The sequence below is a fragment of the Odocoileus virginianus genome, unplaced genomic scaffold, assembly GCF_023699985.2.
Source record: "Odocoileus virginianus isolate 20LAN1187 ecotype Illinois unplaced genomic scaffold, Ovbor_1.2 Unplaced_Contig_2, whole genome shotgun sequence".
In the NCBI taxonomy this organism is placed as follows: Eukaryota; Metazoa; Chordata; class Mammalia; order Artiodactyla; family Cervidae; genus Odocoileus; species Odocoileus virginianus.
In genome coordinates this window covers 3,530,244-3,552,576 of record NW_027224319.1, presented here as the reverse complement: position 1 = coordinate 3,552,576, position 22,333 = coordinate 3,530,244, and the positions used below count along the sequence as shown (strand labels likewise).

Here is a 22,333-nt window from a genome sequence, read left to right as displayed (position 1 = left end):
CAAAACAACTTAAAAAACCACCAAGCCCCAGATGTATTTGCCAATGAAATATTTGCATTATCCACCCACTGCTTGGACTCTCCTGCATTAATAGCACTCAGTAAGCATGGGAATTTGCTAGCAGGAAAATACACTTAAGTTTCCTTAGAAATGCAAACTGGTGAACAACTGTTTACTTAAATTTCTTAAAAGTGTTTATGAAATTCCTTCTTTATCCACAGCATCTAGTAAAGTGACCTTCTTTCTATGTGAATTCAGTGAGTACCTATTACAGTAAGAAAAAAAAACTAAAGATTTTGAGGATTAATTATGGAAATGGAATATGTCTAGCCTAGTGTAGGCACTAAATAATGGCAACTCTTATCAAATTTGACAAACACTCATTGAACAGAAATGTAAGGAATGGCATAGCAAAGCAGAACTTTAAGTGATCTTAGAGGGAGTCATCATGCAGGGGGGGGGGTGGGGAGGCTTGGGATGAGAGCCTGCCTTCAGATCCTGCAGGGAGACAGAGGTTCTGCCCAGATACTACTGGGAGGCCAGTCAAGTCAGCTGAGCCAAGCCAGTGGCCCCAGGCCATCCTTGCATGCCCAGCAGTGCTCCAGTGACACACAGAGCAACCTCTTGACCCTGCGGACTGAGATCCTTCCATGGGCAACTGCCTGCATATCATTCCTGGATCATCCAAGCAAAGGACTCCTAACCATGCCCCCATCCAAACAGAAGAACTTCCCCTTCACCCCCCTGCTTTTCAGCAGTCATGGGACACTCAAGATCCCCTACACAGAGGGTGAGGGCCTTATGTACAGAGGGGTGGGGATAAATTTGGAAGAAAAAGCTCTGTCACCTGTGTTTGGGTGGAACTAAATGGTCAGGAAACCCTTGCCAAGAAGTCAAGAGATTTGAATTCCAGACCTGGTTCTGCTGCTCTTATTCCTGGACAAGACACTTTACTTTTCTGAGCTATCTTTCCTCATCTGAAAGTATTGTATTCTTCTAGCTCCTACTTTGTCTCAATTTAAAATTATCCATTTAAATTACTTCCATTTTACTGTATTGACCACTTAACTACTAAACGTTTTCATTGCTCCACCTCTTTTTCTAAAGACATCATCCATTTGTAAGTAAGCTTTATTCTACAGAATTTATCTGCTACTACTTTATTCTGGCAGTTAAAGTGTCAAGTTAAAAAAGTATTGAGCTTTCTTGGGAAAATTACTAAGCTCTGTACACAAATTACAGTAAATAAAACAAATATGGTGTAAATGAAAAGAAAAATGAAATTCTTGAAACCAGAATATGATTGAATATGCGCCATACCAGAATAGTTCACACCTGCTTTCTTGTTTTGCTCTTTAGAAACATATTTGTATTAGTTTCATCACTGACTCAGGCTTCAGATGCCCCCACCTAGTCCTCTGAAGCCTTGGACATGTGACCTTGGCTCTCCATCTCTCCATCCATAAATGAACCAGGTGCAACCAGCTCTCTAAAATCCTGTCTAGATTTTTAGGTTCCAATTGTGATTTTTTTTTTCAACTGTGACCCATATTAAGTTGCACTGTGTAGTAGCCAAAATCAACCTAAGCCCCCAAAGCATTATCTACACTAGTTTGTCTGTTCCTGAAATAGGGATGATGGGAAACATCCTCCCCCAGCTTTGAGTGACTCAGGTTCTCAGAAGGCTTCTGGTTCTGTGCTCCTTCTCATTTCAGTGTCTATCATGTGGAGCTCACTTTCTAGTTTACAGGCTGCCTCCTCAGTGATTGTATCTGCTTGTGTTTCTGCCTTCTGAGCCTGTGCAATGCCCCCTGAATGGCCTAGGCCCAGTCATTGGCTTTCCCCACCAAGCCCAACACTCCCTCCACCCCACTGACATAATCCATCTCTTTCTAGACCTCTGCCACTTCTAGAACAGTGGTTCTTTTTTGTCTTCTTGGCCACACCATGCAGCATGTGGGATCTTAATTCCCTGACCAGGGATTGAACCTATGTCCCCTGATTGGGAGTCCAGAGTCCCAGCCACTGGACCACCAGGGAGGTCCCTCAGACAGTGCTTCTTAAAGAGTGGTCCACAGTCAGCTCTGGAGGTCTGTAAAAATTGTAGATTCCAAAGACCCAAGGTTGACTTCGTGATTCAGGATTTCTGGAGGTGAGGCCAGTGAAGCATTTGTACAACACGTCCCCTGATGAGTCTAGCCATAACAGTTTGAAATGCACTGCTCTTTCACCAGTTTCCGTTTGCGGTTTTGTTGCTGTTGTTTGTTTGTTTTTTAAGGGGAAAAGCGCTATATTAGAGATTTTTTTTTTTTTTACCAAGAATATAAGAAGAAAAAATAGCAGTGGGGAGCGGGTTGTTCAAAGCTCCTGTCCAGGAATATGGCAGCTCTGGTGCTGGTAGCCTATTTCAGCCAAGTAAGAAATCTGGGAGAGGAGAGGATTAAGTCTGGGACGCCCCACGAGACCGTTGGAAGGTCAGGAGTCAGCAGTCGAGAGAACGGCCATTCGTCGGGGCCGCCAGGCCACAGGAAGTGCTGGGCAAGGACCGAGAAGCAAGGCTGGCTAGGATGCCCCGCGGCTCTTGGTTATGATTGGGTGCCAGGCAGCCGCGCCTTTCCTGTTGCCGTTGGCAACGGCGGCAGCTCCAGAAGTCGGCGTGGCGCGGGAAGTCCCGCCTTCCCGCGCCTAGGAGCAAATGCGCATTCGGCGGTTGGCCGGTCACGAGGCACTTCCTGTCGCGTGATCTTGAGGACCAATCAAAGTGTGTAACTCCCTAGTCACGTGCGTCTGTTCCCGTTAGCAACGCTCCTAAACAACCCGCCCTGGCTCCGCGTCTGGCGCGGTCTAGTGTTTCTCTGCGACCCCGGGCCTCGTGAGGCTGAGCTTGGCCTCTCCCGCTTTTCCAGACCGCTGACTGCCCCCCGCCTCAATGGTGAGTAGCCGGCCTGTCGGCGCCACCGCGCACCAAGGAGAGCCGCGGAGCCGCGGCGTTGGAGTGATGGCGTGGCCTGCGGCGGAACTTAGTCCGGCCCTGGGCCTCTGAGGAGAGGACGCCGCGCCGGGTGCGAGAGGCTGTTAACATTGGCCGAAGCCCTACCGGGATAATCCTTGGTGGAGCCCTCTTCTAGCAGCCGCGCTCCTCCGTGGCCAAGTCACACCTCAGGTGGCTGGCGAAGAGAGCTGGAGGGAATCGTCTGCCAGCAGAAGGCGCAAAGCGGGTTTCTCGTTCCATTCCAAAAACTCCCAAGTTTATACGCGCGCGAGCACACACTCACACACATTCCACCACCACCACCCCCCCCCACACACACACTCCCTTTGGCAGCATTAATTGTGTTAACGAGTCAAGGAGGAAGAACGTGATTGAATATAACTTTCTTACGTGAGAGTGATGCGAGAATCCCCAGGCCCCATTTTATACCTGAGAAAACTTGAGTGACAGTCCTTGTGTTTTGTCTGTTCAAAAGAAGGCATGTTTTTCCTGGATGCTAGAAAATAATCCCGTTTGTCATTCCAGCTGATATAGAATGCCGGCTTAAACAGCAGCGGTCCTTAGAACAAGACACAGTACTGAAGTGTTGAGGGAAAAAAAGATGAATCCAGAGTTGGGGGCACCCCCGAAATAGGCTACTGAAATACTTCAGCAGTCAGAATTCCTCTTTAGCCCACGGGGTATACCAAGCACTCTTGCAGCTGAGGGTACAACAGTGAACGAAACAGTCTCCTACCATTCTTGGAGCCTGTCCCACACATTCTGTTGGTTTCCATAAAATATGAAAAAATTGAAAAAATGGTGGTGATGTCACAAGAAAATTGACATCTGTTCGCATTCTTATCTGCTGTCATTCCATTTCCCAGGCTAATGCTATTTCTGTTACTGAAATCAGCTGCTTATTTCCGCTCCCTTTCTTCACTCCCATCCATTTTAGACGAACTTTTCTGTCTTTTGTTCTAAGTTTCATTCTCAGTTTCAGTACTTTTTTCTTCTTGGTCTGGGGACAGTCTTAACTTGACAGAAGAGAATAGATACGCATTGGGCACTTACTCTGCACAAGGCACTATATGAGGAAACTATATGGTATGAGGAATGATTCATGCTGTCATGAGCTTACAGTCTACTTGAAAGAGCAACACCTAAGGAAAAAAAAGACAGCTAATAATTTTTGTTCAGTCTCTAGGTCATGTCTGACTTTTCAACCCCATGGACTACAGCACACCCGTCCTTTATTATCTCCCGGAGTTTGCTCAAATTCATGTTGGTTGAGTCGTTGATGCTATCCAACCATCTCATCCACTTATGTGCTAATTTTTGGAGGAAGGCATAACTAGAGTTAATGAGGGCATGTTGGGAGGCTTCACAGAGTAGGTAAAAAAGGTTTGCTCTTGAAGGATGGGTAGGAATTTGGTGGTTTTCTGGAGCATGCGTATACTTCTGAGAGCATTTCTTCTCACCTCTGCAGTGCAGTAACATGTTGGTAGCTTGAAACCAGCCATGCTGGGAGTTTTTACACTGGAAGTCTGCAAGGGCTGCAAATCGGTTTCATACCCGCACCCTCACCAATGCCCGTTAAGCATTCACCAGCACACCCTGGGTCAGATTCAGCTTCTTGAATAGGAATGCAGAGGTGCTTTTAGTCAAGGACTGGGGTAATGAGAGTGAAAGTATAGGATGTTCAAGGCTGGTAAGCAGACTAATTTGACTGAATAGGAGTGTTCTTAACAGTAGAATCTTGGGAAATGGGGTTAGAGAAAGGGTTTGGGGAGTGGAGAGCTTATGAGTATAGATTTAATTTTTAATTTAATTTTTTTAACTGTAAGCAAAAATAATTGAAACTCTTATGAGATTTTTTTTTTTTTAGCAAGTTGTGGCATCGTTTTGAGATTTTCAATTGTAGGATATTCTTGCTGACACTTCTCTGAGTATAGAGATAACATCGTTTCTAATGTAGGTATTGAGGTTTATTTCAAATGCTTGGTGGAGATGTGTCTTCTTGTGAGTCACAACTCAGGTTGACTTGCAACTGTAACATATCTGTGTTCTTTATTTACTTAAATTCTGCCATTTTTCCAAAAAGGATTTGAAAAGCAGTGTAGACTTCAGAGTTAGATTTCCTGGTTCAAGTCTCTGCTCTCCCACTTGCCAATTCAATAGCATAAAAAAAAAAATTTTCTTTGTACCTGTTTTCTATCTGTAAAGTAGGTTTATATTTACTTTTTCATAGGGTTGTATTGAGGACTAAATGAGATCATGCCTGGCACTTTGTAACTTCTGAATGACTTTTAGATGTTGTCATCGTTACTGTTTCTAATGTTTAACATTAGAAATTAGAAATTTGACATTGACATTTGAAATAGTTCGAGGAGTTGGCTAACAATCCATGTAAACTAAAACTTAAGAAACTTCTTCCTTATTTCTGTTTACATTGTCTATCCCTAAGGCAAAAAGTTAATTACCAGTTTAATCAAATAAGGTAGAGTCAGGAAATGTAAGTACATACCGCAGATGTATTGGCTTACATTGGCAAAATCCCTCACCTGGTTGTTTTGAAGCAGTCTGCTGCTGCTGTTGCGTCGTGTCACTTGTGTCCGACTCTGTGCGGCCCCATAGGCGTAGCCCGCCAGGCTCCTCCGTCCCGGGGGTTCTCCAGGCAAGAGCACTGGCGTGGGTTGCCGTTCCTTCTCCAGTGCATGGGAGTGAAAAGTGAAGGTGAAGGCGCTCAGCTAGGTAGCCATTGGGGAGCGTCATGGTGTCTTGGGTAATTCTTAGCTTACTGAGCTTTAACAGGGGTGTTAAACATAACGGGGGAGAAAGAGACTTGATGGAGCCGTTCATGTGAGTGGGGTACTGGTTTGTAGGCCAGCCTGTGATGCTTGAGAGATGCTTGTAGGTAACACTTGAAAGAGATGGTGTCATCCCAAGAGGATACAGAGTGACAAGAGTAAGGGTCTAAGGGCAGCGTCCTGGGAGGTGCCGCTGCCTAAGAGGCAAGCTCAAGAGGAGAAGGCTACCAGAGATCAAGAAGGGAAGCTGGGGTTAGCAGGCAGAGAACCGAGCAGGTCAGCAGACAGCGAAGCATCAGCCACAGTAGTTGGACTTGTTATTAAGTTGCTGGGGAGCTTTGCAAAGGCGGTTGGAGCCGCATGTAGAGTGTGGAGGTACAAGAGCAGAAGAGAGCTAGAGAAATGCAGTGGTAGCTGGAGGGGACCTATGGTTTTGTTCTGGTTTCACACGAATGAGGTTTGTGTGCAGCCTTCTCTATGGTCTGAAGGGAAGAAGAAACCTCTGCAGTGTTGAGAGGAGAAGTGATTGGTTGAAGTCCCCCAGGAGTTTGAAAGCGAACAGATTAAAGCCATGAGTGACCTTCACAAGAAGGAACTCTTTCAGTTCATTTGTCAGCCACATGCCCACTGTGTGCCAGGCACTATGAGGAGTCCTGGGGCTACTCAGGGAACCAGAGGGACAAGGTCATGGCCCTTGTAGTCTTATGTTCTACATCTACAGGTGACGATGTATGTAGCTGCAACAAAGCCACGGTGAGGGGCTTAGACAGTGAAGGAGGTCACGCCCAGTGACCTTCTGGTGTCCTCCATAATGTTGGAGGCAGCCCTGTGTGCTGAGAAAGGAGATAAGTCTGGAAAAGAGGACTGCAAAATATACCTTTGTCTCCCATAAGAAGGCTGTGACACATCAAATTATTCTGAAAGATAATTCTAACTTATTTAGTCCCCTGCATTAGATGTTCAATTTTATAATTTCCTTCTGTAATTTTCAGTGTAGCTATAACATGAAAAAGAACTTCATCAATCTCTAGCTTATAGTTGTCAAGCTCTTATCTGGTTGAAAATCAAGAGCAATTGATGGCTGCTTCAAAACCAAATATATTTTTTAAGACTGTGTGAGATGGAATAAGGTTAAGTTGCTCTAATAGAGTTTTTTTTTTTTTTTTTATAAAATGTGCCTTAAAGAATACAGAAGTTTATCTCTCTCACACTTAACAGCCTTCTCATTGCTCATCTCAGGTATGTGGGTCTGTGCTGCTCCATGAAGTTATTCGGGGTACAGTTCCCTTTCATCTTGCTCCCCCGGCCCTGAGGCCAGCATACTGTCTGCATGGTTCAGCAGAGTCTCACCTCCAGGTTTCAGAGAAATTGTGGCAGACTTGTGCCCCGTGTCTTAAGGCCGAGGCTTTAGAAATAGCTTTCATTCCTCTGTTCACATCTGTTGCTGAGAAGTAGTCACGTGATCACGCCTGACTTCAAGAGTGCTGGAGAGTGTTTTCTAGTTGGGCAGCCAGTGCAGGAGATGTGGGTTCGATCCCTGGGCCGGGAAGATCCCCTGAGAAGGAAATGGTGACCCACTCCAGTGTCCTTGCCCGGGAAATGCCATGGACAGAGGAGCCTGGTGGGCTACAGTCCAGCGGTCACAGAAGAGTTGGACATGACTTAACGACTAAACAGCAGCCATGCGTCTGGAAAGATGGAAAGAGCAGCATTTAGTAGACATTTAGCAGTCTCCACCACAGAAGAGCCTGTACGTTTTCATTGCTGGTTCCCTTATTATATTTTCAAGACTAATAAATTACTTCTCTCTTTCAGGCAGAGTTGGGTCTAAATGAGCACCATCAAAATGAAGTTATTAATTATATGCGTTTTGCTCGCTCAAAAAGAGGCTTGAGACTCAAAACTGTGGATTCCTGCTTCCAGGACCTCAAGGAGAGCAGGTATCAGAGAATGCTGAGGAGACCCAGTGGGAAGTGACAGTCATCCTTTCTGTGGCCAGTGGGGCAGCTGTAGCAGACGCCGTACAGACCACTGCTCAGAAACGATCAGTTATCCATTGCGAGCAGCTGCACGTAAACAGATGTGTGAAATGGAAGAAATCAGATTGTGGTGGGGGCAATCTGATACTAAACATGCACGTAGGATAGTTAAGGGATTGCAGAGTTTCAGAAGGGCAGTCAGGAAATTGTTAAGTGCTGCTGGGTTAATAATTGGCTTGCTGTAGTAGAGATTCCAGAACTTTAATTACTTGAATTATGAATTAAAAGAGTAGAGCCATAAGACATGGCACTTAGCAAGAAAACACCTATACAGTTTTATATTGAAATAGAAGAGGAGAAAACAGCAGGAAACCATGAAAAGCTTGCTAACTAGTACCAAAATTGTTAGCTGACTTGTCGCGAGAGGTGATAATTTGTTTGGTTGGACCAGTAATGGGAGATAATAAAAATCCATAGAAAATGTAGTGATAGAGGATAATGGGAAGCAGCCAAAATGACTGAATAATAAAGAGACCTCAGGGTGCTTGGGGGTCAGATTTTGGCACACCTGAATGTGAGGATATAAATAAAAAAGGTCTCCAAGTGACCTGCAACTGTGGTGAACTAATGTCACTCAGTAGCAGAGACCATCAGCTGTAGACTTATCTATTCAATTTATTAATCTAGTCTGATAATCTGACTTCCTGATTCACAGCAGATAAAAGCAGCAGTCTGATTGGTGAGAATGTGAGATAGCCAAAGAAGGTACTCAATTATTTACTTTACACATTGGAGTTTGGAGTACCTTAATTGCTGTTTGTAGTAATGAACTTGGGTTGCTCAAAAAACAACATATTTTTAAGCAGATTTAGTTTGGTCTATTAAAGAATATAGAAAGATTGTTAATATATTTAATAGGGACTTGAATCTGAAATAACTTCTGGGTTTTTAAGAGTGGTTAAATTCCTTGGATTGCTCAAAAAAAAAAAAACACAAAAAATATTTTTTAAACAGATTTAGTTTGTTCTATTAAAGAATACAGGAAGATTGTTGATTTTTTTAATAGGGACTTAAACTTCTGGGTTCTTAAGAGTTGTTAAATTCTGTTTGGTAAACAAAACATTAAAGCCTGGTAGATCAAATAATATTAACTTGAGTATAACTGTGAGAGAAGTTTGGTGTGGCTCCCTGCATTGTGTCCTTGCGGACACAACGTGTCCTTATTCCTTTCGGAGTAAGGGAGAGGATGACCAGCATCAGGGCTGTAGCTCTTCACCCACTGAGTGTCTGAGAATAAAGGACCTTGGGGATGGAGGTAGGGAGTGGGGAGGACTGTTACTGGAAGCCTGTCACTGACAGTAGGAGGCCTGCATGGATGCTTTCTCAAGGGTTCAGTTGTTGGGCATGTTTCCGAGATTACTGGAAGTGACTGTGGGGTTGAGTCACACCCCAGTGGGACACTGGGCACATCACCTCCACCTCCTGAGCCTGTGTTCCATCTGCGAAGTGACAGGATTGAAGCAAATGCCTCTGGGGTTCCCTTCCAACCCAAACATTCTCTGTGAAAGAGTGGGGTTTTAATACTTTTAATGATGTTCATTTTTATGGAGCTTTAATTAAGTTCAGAGTTTTTTTTTCTTTCAGGTCTCAAGATGCTAAGAAAAGCAATACATAATTATCACTAATTTTCTTATAGGCATTTACTAACTTGTGAATAGCTTATAAGGTCTTTGAAATGCTAGACAACTAATATAAAGAAAGGGAGGAATTACACCTCTTAGGTGACTTATGAAATAATTAAATGTGATAAAGCTAATTTTCACTGAAAAGCTAAAGAAGAATTAGATAGTTTGGGACTTGTTTCTGAGCATATAACTTGTATGAAAGGATGTGCACATTTGAAGAGCGAGCCACAGTTTAATCATTTAACCAGACATCAAAAACTAATTAAATCTAAACTATTTTCAAACTGTTTTACAAATAAAGAAGCTAGTTCCCAGAGAGACTTTCACTGTAACCTTTTCACCCCTTCGATGACACACACGTTGGGGGCTTCTTAGTTTTGTTTTTCATTGTAAATGGTTTTTGTTGTTTACGCAGAGGTTTTGGACCGTGGTTGTTTTTCAGGCTTGTGGAGGAGACCTTCACCGTTGATGAAGTCTCTGAGGTGCTGAATGGGTTGCAGTCTGTGGTCCACAGCGAAGTGGAGTCTGAGCTCATCAACACGGCCTACACCAATGTGCTGCTTCTGCGGCAGCTTTTCTCACAGGCCGAGAAGTGGTACCTCAAGCTGCAGACAGATATCTCTGAACTTGAAAACAGGTAGTAATATCTTTTTCCACAGTTGTGACCATAGAGGCCCAAGCATGAACTTGAAAGCTCGTGACTGTCTCTGCTGTTGTTTTTCTTGAGCGTAGTGTGTGAGAAGATTTGGGTAGGATGACAGCAAAGCACCCAGTTAGTGAGTCATCTCCTAGGTGCCCCTCAGAGTCCTCCTCAGAGCGCCCTGCTTCCACTGTTCTAGGCGTGGTGAAGGCCTCTGAGGTCTATGAGATTGCTCTGAAGGTGATTAGTAATTATTCCTCTTAGTAGCTTTGGTTAGCCTGATCAGTATTGTAGTAAGTTTTTAGAGAGAGGTCAACTAAGAAGTAGAGGTTATGAAACAGATTTGAAAAATTAATTCAACTAGCATCCAATCACACTTAGTAGTATGGGAAGTTTACTTCTAAAATAATTGCATTAAAATTATATACCAATGTTTAAAATAGGGAAAGTTTTCTTGGAAAGTTTTGTAATCTGAACAACATCAAAAAGCTCCCTTATATTTTAAAAATAGGTAAAATCAGTGAAATTGATACTCTGCGAAAAATCATGCCAGGCATCTGGAAAGGCTGACATGAGCCCGGCGGCTGTTTGCTAAGCACAGATGCAGCTCGGCTCACGGTCTGTGCTGAGCGTCACTAGCTGTGGCCTCAGGTAGGGGAGGAAACCATCTAGCTTCACCAACTGTCAGTAGGTAATCGATGACAAAACTTTGAGAAATTGACCTATTAAGAAGCTTAAAACAGTAGTTACCACCATGCACTATAAAAGCTTTTGTATAGTCAGCATCCACATACTTTTGCAAATAAGAGGAAATGTTCAGGTGGAAACCATCTGTCTTCTTTGAGAATTTACCATACTCAGTAGATGTGAGTTAATTCCATTTTTCCCAGGCTATTCTATTAAAACCAGTGTTCCTTGAACCTCTACCAGATAACAATGTATATTATATTAGAGCAGTTTCCCTTTGAGTTCAGTTCAGTCGCTCAGTCATGTACGACTCTTTGCAACCCTGTGGACCACGGCACACCAGGCCTCCATCACCAACTCCCGGAGTCTGCTCAAACTCATGTCCATTGAGTCAGTGATGCCATCCAACCATCTCATCCTCTGTTGTCCCCTTCTCCTTCTGCCTTCAATCTTTCCCAGCATCAGGGTCTTTTCAAATGAGTCAGCTCTTCGCATCAGGTGGCCAAAGTATTAGAGAGTTTCAGCTTCAGCATCAGTCTTTCCAATGAACATCAGGGACTGATCTCCTTTAGGATGGCCTGGTTGGATCTCCTTGCAGGCCAAAGGAGTCTTCTCCAATACCACAGTTCAAAAGCATCAGTTCTTTGGCGCTCAGCTTTCTTTATAGTCCAACTCTCACATCCATACATGACTACTGGAAAAACCATAGCTTTGACTAGATGGACCTTTGTTGGCAAAGTAATGTCTCTGCTTTTTAATATGCTGTCTAGGTTAGTCATAACTTTTCTTCCAAGGAGCAAGCGTCTTTTAATTTCATGGCTGCAGTCACCATCTGCAGTGATTTTGGAGCCCAGAAATGAAGTCAGCCACTGTTTCTGCTGTTTCCCCATCTGTTTGCCATGAAGTGATGGGACCAGATGCCATGATCTTCGTTTTTTGAATGTTGAATTTTAAGCCAGCTTTTTCACTCTCCTCTTTCATTTTCATCAAGAGGTTCTTTAGTTCTTCTTCACTTTCTGCCATAAGGGTGGTGTCATCTGCATATCTGAGGTTATTGATATTTCTCCTGGCAGTCTTGATTCCAGCTTGTGCTTCATCCAGCCTGGCATTTCTCATGATGTACTCTGCATTTAAGTTAAATAAGCAGGGTGACAATATACAGCCTTGATGTGTACTCCTTTCCCAATTTTGAACCAGTCTGTTGTTCCATGTCCAGTTCTAACTGTTGCTTCCTGACCTGCATACAGATTTCTCAAGAGGCAGGTCAGGTGGTCTGGTATTCCCATCTCTTTCAGAATTTCCCATAGTTTGTTGTGATCCACACAGTCAAAGGCTTTGGCATAGTCAATGAAGCAGAAATAGATGTTTTTCTGGAACTCTCTTGCTTTTTTGATGATCCAACGGATGTTGGCAATTTGATCTCTGGTTCCTCTGCCTTTTCTAAATCCAGCTTGAACATCTGGAAGTTCACAGTTCATGTATTGCTGAAGCCTGGCTTGGAGAATTTTAAGCATTACTTTACTAGCGTGTGAGATGAGTGCAATTGTGTGGTAGTTTGAGCATTCTTTGGCATTGCCTTTCTTTGGGATTGAAATGAAAACTGATCTCCAGTCCTGTGGCCACTGCTGAGTTTTCCAAATTTGCTGGCATATTGAGTGCAGCACTTTCACAGCATCATCTTTTAGGATTTGAAATAGCTCAGCTGGAATTCCATCACCTCCACTAGCTTTGTTCATAGTGATGCTTCCTAAGGCCCACTTGACTTCACATTCCAGGATGTCTGGCTCTAGGTGAGTGATCACACCATTGTGATTATCTGGGTCATGAAGATCTTTTTTGTATGGTTCTTCTGTGTATTCTTGCCACCTCTTCTTAATATCTTCTGCTTTTGTTAGATCCCTACCATTTCTGTCCTTTATTGAGCCCATCTTTGCATGAAATGTTCCCTTGGTAGCTCTAATTTTCTTGAAGAGATCTCTAGTCTTTCCCATTCTATTGTTTTCCTCTTTTCTTTGCACTGATCCACTGAGGAAGGCTTTCTTATCTCTCCTTGCTATTCTTTGGAACTCTGTATTCAAATGGGTATATCTTTCCTTTTCTCCTTTGCTTTTCGCTTCTCTTCTTTTCACAGCTATTTGTAAGGCCTCCTCAGACAGCCATTTTGCTTTTTTGCATTTCTTTTTCTTGGGGATGGTCTTGATCCCTGTCTCCTGTACAGTGTCATGAACCTCTGTCCATAGTTCATCAGGCACTCTATCAGATCTAGTCCCTTAAATCTATTTCTCACTTCTACTGTATAATCATAAGAGATTTGATTTAGGTCATACCTGAATGGTCTAGTGGTTTTCCCTACTTTCTTCAATTTCCCTTTAGCACTTCAAAAGTACAATGTTGACTGCAAACTTCAGACATGTTATACTAACATTGTAGTTTATTTATGGCAATTATATTGTACACTCAGTAAGTAAAAAATAATAGGTGCTATGGGAATTCAGATTTTAGTGCATGGAACTTCATTCGTCTGCCTTTGGTAACTATACCATTTTTGACGTGACGAGGTTTTGTTCATCTTGCTCTGTTGTCTCTGGCATGTAATAGGTTGGTACCAATGTTTTTATTTGTCTTGTGTGTATGGTACAGATCTATTCTAAACAATTATTTTTTCATATTTTCTTTTATCTTCAAGAGAATTATTAGAGCAAGTTGCAGAATTTGAAAAAGCGGAATTTACATCTTCAAATAAAAAGGTAATTTTTGGTCCATATCTTAATAGCCACTGTTTAACATCCTCAAATTGCTTAGAACATTCAGAGGTTGAAGTGAGAACTCTGAAGGAAAAGCATTCAGCTCAAGACCAGAATTCAGAAGTTGCCTTGTGGATTTTTAGGCAAAAGAAAAGCTTTGGAAGTTACTATGAAGAACTTGTTTTGTCTGCTGTCTCACACACATGCATGCACATACTCACAATGCCCCTTCAGTCCCCCTGCCTCCCAGTTGTGCAAGCCCTTCACTCAGGCATCCGGGCGCTGTCACTCCCTAGCTGTGTGACCGAGACGACAGTATTCGTCATGACCTGCTTCTCTCTTTCTTCAGTCTTCTTATCTGCAGCTTCTCTCTTGAATCAGTCTTATTATCTGCAGTCTTCTTATCTTCCATTGTGTGCATGCACCACGAATACTCTGGCGTTGCGTAGTAAAACACCACCGAGATGAATCCATGAACATACACATACAAAACAGTTTTCTCATTGTTCCTTGGGAACTTAGCTCTAGCTAAGAAATTTCTGGCTCAGAGGGCATGAATTCTTTTGCTTTAATACGTATTGTAGAATGTATGTATCAAGCTGCGTCAAGTTGCTCATCAGCAGTGTAGTTTACCTAAATCCTCATCATCATTGCAATTTTGGGGAGTTCGTGCAGAAATATAGCTTCCAGCTCCCACAGTATAAAACCTCAGTCCCCAGGTACTAGGATCTTTATCTGCTCTGGCTTTGACTACGGTCCTTCCCACCTTTCTCTTCTGCCAGTTTGTTTTGTTTGTTTAAGACACAAGGAGGATGGGTTTCATTTTTGTCTAACTTTGGTTGGGCGCTGTGGGCCAGGCTCTGTCCTAAGCACTGGTCCGTAGTAGAGAAGCAAACCAATGAATGTCTGGCTGACATCCCATTGATAGGTTTGCACAGTGTCTTCCACCTAGAAAGTGCAAAGGTTCTGTGATTACAGGTACTTTATTTGGTGGTGATTTCAGTTTGGTTTTTTTGTTTCATTTCAGTCCATCATAGACAGCATGAAGCCAAAACTTGCTCCACTTCATGAAGGTGGAGCAGCAGAACTCCTGAACAAGGTAATGTTGCCATCACTTTGAGAAATGGGAACTCTAAGGATGTATGCTGGCTGCCTGCACAGCTCTAGGTGGAGACTGGGGTGGAAGGTCCGGCTTCTGTCCACTGAGGGTAATTAGTCTGTCAAAAGTAGTTGTCCTTAATGGTACTTAGTAAGAGGTTTATAGAAAATAATTAGCAATATACAGCTATTTTTCATGACTCTTGTGTTTTCAACATTATGCTAGATGTTGTTACATACAAAGAAAAGTAATACCTGGCCTTTTGCCCTCAAGACCTTCTGGTCTCATTGGGAAGGGGTAACTAACATTCTAGAAATGGAGAAGGAGACTGCTAACCCCTGTGCCACAGGGCGGCAGAGAAGACACAGTGCCATGTAGATGAGAGTGGCAGAGGACTGGCTCTTGGGTACGGTGGTGCCCAGGCTGGGCTGGAAGGCGAAGACACAGTGAATTGTCAGGAGAGAAGGGCCAGGAGGGGACAGAGTGGGCAGCAGTCTGAGGCAGAGTGGAGGCTGGCATGCCTTGGAGCAGAGTGCAGACTCTCTGCTGGGCAGCGATGTGTGCTAGGGCATGATGAGACTGCACAGACAGGTGACGCTCGTAGTGGGGCTGCTAACAAGCGAGGGCCTCGGGCCTCCACTCATAGACACCGTTTCGGGGCTGGACACAGGGTATGGATTGGTGGTGATTGTGTTTTGAGGATAAGTGGCAAGTGCCATGCTGTGTAGGCCAAGAACAGACCAAGAGTTTCAGGATCAGCTAGGTGAGAGATGGCAGAGGAGGGGACTTTGGGAAAAGGCTGAGAATAGAGGGCTGAAAAAAGTCTGAGAGACTGTGAAGGAAGGAACTAGAAGTCTTAGAGCCAGAGATGACTCATAGATGTTGAGGCTGGTGGGCTGGGTGAAACTGGGATATTACCAGTAGCCAGGGCATGCAGACTCTGGAGTTTCTGTGTAATTTAAAAATTAAAAGTATGAGTGAAACAAGTAATTTCAAGGATGAAAAGTACTCTGGCTAACATAGTAAAACTTGAATTTACTCACAAAGGAAATTGTAAGACTTCAAGAAGAGAATGAGAGATTGAAGTCAAGACTGAAGACCATTGAATCACAGGTAACTGAGAAATACTTAAAACAAAAGTATTGAAAGCATTACTTACAGACTAAATATTGAATGTTTCCTGTTTACTCTTGGTTTTAGGCAACAAATGCGTTGGATGAGAAGTCAAAGCTGGAAAGAGCACTGCAGGATTTACAGCTTGAGCAGGGGAATCAGAAGGTGAAATCAGTCTCAGCTTTCTCACATTTTCCAGCTAGAATCAAGTTATAAACTTACATGAGGTCTTAGTTACTATTATGCCCCACCACCGGCCACTCCCTGAGGCGGAGGCCACCACTGTTGTCCTGCATCGAGACAGACTTGTCCAGGAAAGGCCACGTGAGCACCTGCTGAGGGCAGTGGGGGCACATCCATGGCTCACATGCTTCACGTGTCCCAGAGCCCATGGGCATCTAAGATTTGCTTAATTTTTTTTTTTAAGTTCTTTTCCCTTTCAGTTTCCCATTGCAATTCCAATGGGAAAGAGAGAAGAATGGAAGAGTCTTAGTTAATTGGATTTGTTATTGTGGTTTAGTTGCTAAGTCCTGTCCGAGGCTCAGCAAGCCCATGGACTGTGGCCCACCACCAAGGCTCCTCTGTCCATGGGATTTTCCAGGCAAGAATACTGGAGTGGGTTGCCATTTCCTCCTCCAGGGGATCTTCCCGATCCAGGGATCGAACCCCGGGTCTCCTGCATTGACAGACGGGTTCTTTACCACTGCACCACCAGGGATTTGAATTTGGGTTTTATTATACAGAACTTATTTTTACTTAAATTTCCCTTCAGGAGTATGATAAAATGAATTTATTAGTTATGCATCTTCAGATCCATCTGTATCTAGCAGGGCTTGTGTAAAATAGTGAAATTCAGTGTTAAAGTTCTCCAGGTTTGTCTGAGTGGAGTGACCGAGCCCAGCTCCACCCTGGAAGTCATTGTGGGCACCATTCTGCCTTGTGTGGCCTTTGCATCGAGATGAGATGCTGTAGTAGGACCCCGTCAGCAGGGCTGTTTGACTGAATCTTCATTGCAACACTGACGTGGGTTTAGTGCCATTGTAAATGTCTACTAAACAATCCCCAAACTTGCTTCATTAGACATTGGTTGCCCTTTTTCTGTGGAGAATGTCAAACGTGTAAGAATAGAGAGACTAGTGTAATGTAACCCAGGTACTCATCACTCAGCTTTACCACTCAGTCACCAAGGCATGGCCAGCCTGTTTCATGTTAACCTCCACTTTCTTCTCTTCTCCCCCATGGTTTTTTTTTTTTTCCCCCCATGGTTTTTTGAGACAGATTTCAGACATTACATTATTTCATCTGTAGATACTTTATTAAAATAAAAGGACACTTCTTACATGGCTAAAATGAAAGGAAATATATTTGATTTTCAATCATTATATACCAAGGACCATAAATTTATAAAACAGCTGAATACTCTGGAACAGTTGTGTAATTTCTCAAAAGTAAAACAGTTGCATTTTTGGATGATAAATTTGTTTTACAAGCCATTGAAGACTTTGCTCCAATTTTACTTTTTTTAAGATTTGGCAAAAGGAAAATGCATACAGAGATACAGGGAAATAAAATCTTTTTCAAGACCAGGTTTCAAAAATAAGGAATTTTTCTTCTGTTGATAGTAGTGCTTCATCTTTATAGTTAGCAATTGTAGACCATTTTCCTGTCTTATTAATATTGCTCTTCTTTACATAAAAAACTGTATCTGGTAAAAAACATGATCTAAGTAGAAGATCCAGCTGCTTATATTACACAGACAAAGTGTACGAATATGTTTATATCAAATTAAGATAAAAACCTTAGTCTTATAAATGTAGCAAGCCATGTACTCAATAAGCATTAATTAGGCTCTCATAATACTGTGAAACATGTCTATTACATTTTTATATAAATTGTATTAATTTTATTATGTTTCCGTCTGTATCATTTAAATTCTTCACCAGGATTTTTTTGACTGCTTTGTCTTCACTGAGGCGCGGGCTTTTCTCTAATTGCGGCGAGTCAGAGCTTCTCTTGTTTGTGGTGCTTGGGCTTCTCATTGCAGTGGCTTCTCTTGTTGTGGAGCATGGGCTCTAGGGCATGTGGGCTCAGTAGTTGCAGCTCCTGGGCTCTAGAATTGTGGTGTACGGACTTCGTTGCTCGGCTGCGTGTGGGATCTTCTAGGTCATGGACCAAAGCTCTGTCTCTTGCATCAGCAGGCGGATTCTCAACCACTGAGCCAGCAGGGAAGCCCCTCACCAGGATGTCTTTTACCTTGACTTTTCAGTAATGAAACCTGCTTGCCACCCCAACTGTGGGAAACACAACCTTGTCCAATTTAGGATCTCACGTCTCTTGTTCTTCTTTTGGAATCCCAACAGCTCATAAATCGTATTTGACATACTTGGAAATCAGTGACCTCTGAGTGACTGTGTATGTGTGCAGGACACCATGCACTGGGTACCGAGTGACCCTCAGGACTGCAGCGGCGAGGGAGGCTGGCGTGTGCCTGCAACACACGGCCTCCTCTCTTTCCATCGATGAGGTGTTGGATCTAAAGCTGTTACTGTTTAGGATGTCAGCCTGAAATTATGTGGATGTGCGTATTTTTCATAGGATTTTATAAACGCCCAAGACTTGAGTGACTTGGGAAACACAGTTGCTGCTTTAAAGAGTGAGTTTCAGAAGACACTTAATGACCAGACAGAAAACCAGAAATCCCTGGAGGAGAATCTAGCGACGGCCAAGCATGACCTACTCAGGGTGCAGGAGCAGCTGAGCATGGCTGAAAAGGTCAGATTTGTCTGTCCACATCCCGTTAAGTGATGAGTGCAGTGTAACTAAGGGAAATGTGAACAGCTGCAGATTCACTTTATTTTTTCTCAAGATACTAGGCACTTTGTGTTCTAGAAGATTTACCACTTTTGGTAAAAAGATGGTACTTTGACACTTGAATATCTGTAGTAGTAAAAAGCCTGTACTCCTTGCTGTTGTATGCCTACACCCACCACCCTGCACCCCCATGTTGCTTTTCCTGATCATGCCGTTTATAGTCTGGCAGAGGAGTGGGTGGTGTTTTTCTGAAGGGGTCTGTCCTTGTTTCTTAATTTACAAGCAGTATGCAGAGAACTATTCTTTTCATGTTAGGGATTAGACTCTTAAGAATGTACAAGCCAAACTGTAATTAAAGTTAAAATCCTCTTCTTAAAATACTGGCACTACTTTGGGATTTAGAAAGAAGAGCTTGTCTGTTTTATCTGAAAATCAATTTACTGTTTCAAATAGATTTCCCACATCTGGGGCATAGTATATTGAGTTATTTGTTAATATTATACTTGGGAAATGTTACCATTTTATTGGCTTCTCACTTGAAAGAATGTATTTTTAAAGTTTGAATAGTCTTAATTTTATACAAATACATTAGAAATAAATTAGAAAATAAAATAAGCAGAGTATTAGTAAATGAGGGCAAAAATGTATATTTTCATCAGATGTGTTCTTTCTTTCCTAAATATTTCTTGTTAACGGACTGAAATTTTTCCCTTTGTAGGAATTAGAGAAGAAATTCCAACAAACAGCAGCTTATCGAAACATGAAGGAGATTCTTACCAAGAAGAATGACCAAATCAAAGACCTGAGGAAAAGACTGGCGAAGTAAGCTGTGCTGACCCCCCCCTTGGGTTGTCCCCCTGCTGGGTTGATATCTGTGCTTCATTAAGTCTAATCTCGTGTCCGGAGAGGTCAGGCCAGTGGGGACGTGCCTTGTCACTCAGTCTGGCAGCCTGTGTTTGGGGAAGACAGAGGGGCTCTGGCCAGGCCCCACTCGTCACTCCCCCTGGGGTTTCCTCTCAGGTTCAGCACTCAGGGCCACACTGGGCTGCTTTTGGTCAGGGTTAGGGTCAGGGTTAGGGGGTTCTCTCGGCAGGATGTTGGACAGACCCCTCAGCAAGTGCACGGTGCCGCGCCAGGCGTTTCTGCTCCGCGGTGTCCCTGCTGCAGCCCAGGGTCTGCTCACACTGTGCTCCCGCGTGACACTTTTGTTGTTTAATTGCTCAGTTGTGTCTGACTCTTTGTGACCCTGTGGACTGTAGCCTCCCAGGCTCCTCTGTCCATGGAATTTTCCAGCCAAGAACACTGGAGTGGGTTGCTCTTTCTTTCTTCAGGGGATCTTCCCAACCCAGGGATCAAACCTGAGTCTCTTGCACCTCCTGCGTTGGCAGGTGGATGCTTCACCATCTGAGTCACCAGAGAAGCCCCACATGACAGTTCAGGTGCTACAAAATGAGATCCGCGTGTGGGTGCCAGAGCCAGCGTGCCTTAGAGGTCCATGCCCCACGTGGGAGCGGTGTCTCCGGTACAGTTCTGTGATGCTCCGGCAGGGATGTGTCCAAGAACTCACTGCCCATGGGGAAGCCTAAGCCCTGGTTTCTGCCATGGATGTATCGTTGGCCACAGTTCTTATGGTCCAGATGGAGTCTTCTAATCAGGGTCATTTCTGCCATCAGTGGTTCTACCTGGAAACTCAGCTGACATTTTACCTTTATCAGACTTTCAGGGTACCAGAGCTGAGAAGTGAATCCCAGATCAAAGTTCTCCTTAGAGAAGGGGGTTGGTTAACCTTGTACTCACAAGGCCACATCAGCTGTTTGTGTCCATCAGGCCTTCGATTAGATAACAGTCTGCTAAGCTGACACGGGTGTAGATGCCACATATAGTAGAAACTTTGAGCCTGATGGTATATCAGTGGTTATCTGGTCCATTCTCCAGCTGCAGAAGGAATCATCCTACTCACCCCCATCAAGCCTTGAAAGAATCTGACTTGTACCACAGCGGGGATTTTAGATGAAGGATGCAACATTACTGGCTTAGTCACTGGAAGTGTTTCAGGTAAACTTATTTGTTACAACAGTTGACATTATGCTCTTAATTAAATACATATATATCTCTTTCCAGATATGAACCTGAAGATTAAAAACTGATGATTTCATCTGGAAGCTGCCACAGTATGAAAGTACAAGCCCTTTCTCACCTCAGGCATGTATTTGAAGCAGTTTGTTTTATTCCCTCTGTTTATTTTCCTGAGATTTAGATTTTGCTTATGATATTTAGAGCTAGAGTGCCTATTTCAGTTGCCTGACTGAGAAGAGAGAAAACCTCCTGACTGACCCTGGCTGGTCGTCCCAAACTCCTCTCTGCGAGTGCCCCAGATTCTTAGTTCAGATGCAGTGAGAATTCTTTACAGTAAAGAAAGCCTTACCGTTTTGCATTCATATAAAGAGTACAGCTTTTCAATAAATGTTAAAGCTAGCTTTGCCTACAGTTGTGCATTCCCTAGAATAAAAATATAGAATTATTAAAGATAGTTTATTATAAATAAACCTTATTTTTAAAGATGAAATCTAAATTGTTTTCTCTATGTGATCATCAAAAATTATATATAAATTTGTTGAAAATGTGAATGCTATCTATTATAGGCATCATTTTTACCAATTATAATGAAAGTTAAAAGTGAACATGAGGATTTGATTAACTCTTCAGTCAGACATTTTTTGCAGCATACCTTATCATAAGTCTGTGTTACTGATGAAGAAGACAGAGGCATCCTTGTACTTCTACAGTTAAGAAAGTATCTGGACTCAGAATAAATGTAATCTTATACTTCAGTTTACAGAATATTCTATGAAATTATATGTTGAATGAGAACACTTTTTAAAAGATCTCTATTCAACATAGAATCAGTTACTAGACTTGAGATTCGACTTTTGATTATATTTACTTAGGTACATCTATAGTAACTTCATTTTCAAGAGGTTTTGATTACATTTCCGTTGGCCTGCTTTTTCTTGTTTATGTTTTGGGATAAATCATTAGAAATTACGTATCTGTACTTGCATGATGCAACAATATACTATAAGGATAAACAAAAATAACGTTCATAAAGCGTTAATGCTTCAGAAGGAAAGTACTTACTTTTAACACATTATTTAGAAAGTAATCATTCCCACTTCCACAAGATTCTGTTCACCAGGAAGAGTTTACTGATTCGAGGAAAAGGTTTGTTATTTTTATTCAAGCTTTTAATACTAGCCTTGAATTTGTTTTTCCTGTAGGTTTTATATTAAAATACTGAAGGAGCAAATGATAAAGGGTAAGATAACGTCCCCCTGAAACGACACAGAGGGCAGTCTCTAACGAGGGAGGAAGCCCATCCTGAGCAGCCCCGCCTGCCTGGTCACTCCTCGCCCGGCCCTCACTGTGCGGGCCGCCTTGGGGTCTGGGTCCTTTTAGAGCTTCCTCTGAGTATTCCAGTCACGCACCACACTTCTCTAGGCCAGAATTCACTCTCTCTCCAAAAACTATTTCATTATTCAATGGGCCAGGATGCTCTATTAAACTCAGAAACAGACTCTTTTTTTAAATGGCTTGGTATCTTTTAAAAACCATGTGTTTTCTTCTTACCTTAGTTTGATGCATAGGGAAGAAAGTTATGTTGAAAAACCTATGTCACTAGGTAGAACTTCAGCTTAGTATTTTTTTCTTTTTTGATAGCAACTTTGAAATATTCTGTATATCCAGCTCAATAACAAATCAAAAGTCTTTATGATACCATAAAACCTAACTATGCC

The 22,333-nt window shown here is 42.8% G+C and overlaps 1 protein-coding gene across 7 annotated transcripts in view; it reads left to right on the top strand.

Moving 5' to 3' along the window:
* LZTFL1 (leucine zipper transcription factor like 1) overlaps positions 1 to 22,126 on the top strand; it is an 80,964-nt gene extending 58,838 nt beyond the window's left edge. For 3 of the 7 annotated variants that reach the window (XM_070463396.1, XM_070463398.1, XM_070463399.1), the window contains exons 2-11: positions 7,597 to 7,721; positions 9,888 to 10,082; positions 13,459 to 13,519; positions 14,544 to 14,615; positions 15,663 to 15,728; positions 15,816 to 15,893; positions 18,324 to 18,500; positions 19,258 to 19,361; positions 20,475 to 20,594; positions 20,661 to 21,014. In XM_070463396.1, the coding sequence (XP_070319497.1) occupies positions 7,645 to 7,721; positions 9,888 to 10,082; positions 13,459 to 13,519; positions 14,544 to 14,615; positions 15,663 to 15,728; positions 15,816 to 15,893; positions 18,324 to 18,500; positions 19,258 to 19,361; positions 20,475 to 20,553 (909 nt within the window). In that variant the 5' untranslated portion in view covers positions 7,597 to 7,644 and the 3' untranslated portion in view covers positions 20,554 to 20,594; positions 20,661 to 21,014. Of the gene's footprint in view, positions 1 to 2,840; positions 2,933 to 7,596; positions 7,722 to 9,887; positions 10,083 to 13,458; positions 13,520 to 14,543; positions 14,616 to 15,662; positions 15,729 to 15,815; positions 15,894 to 18,323; positions 18,501 to 19,257; positions 19,362 to 20,474; positions 20,595 to 20,660; positions 21,015 to 21,817 lie in introns of those variants that run through there. The other 4 variants (XR_011486253.1, XM_070463395.1, XM_070463397.1 and 1 more) reach the window with 4 other exon arrangements.
* The last annotated feature ends 207 nt before the right edge of the window (positions 22,127 to 22,333 follow it).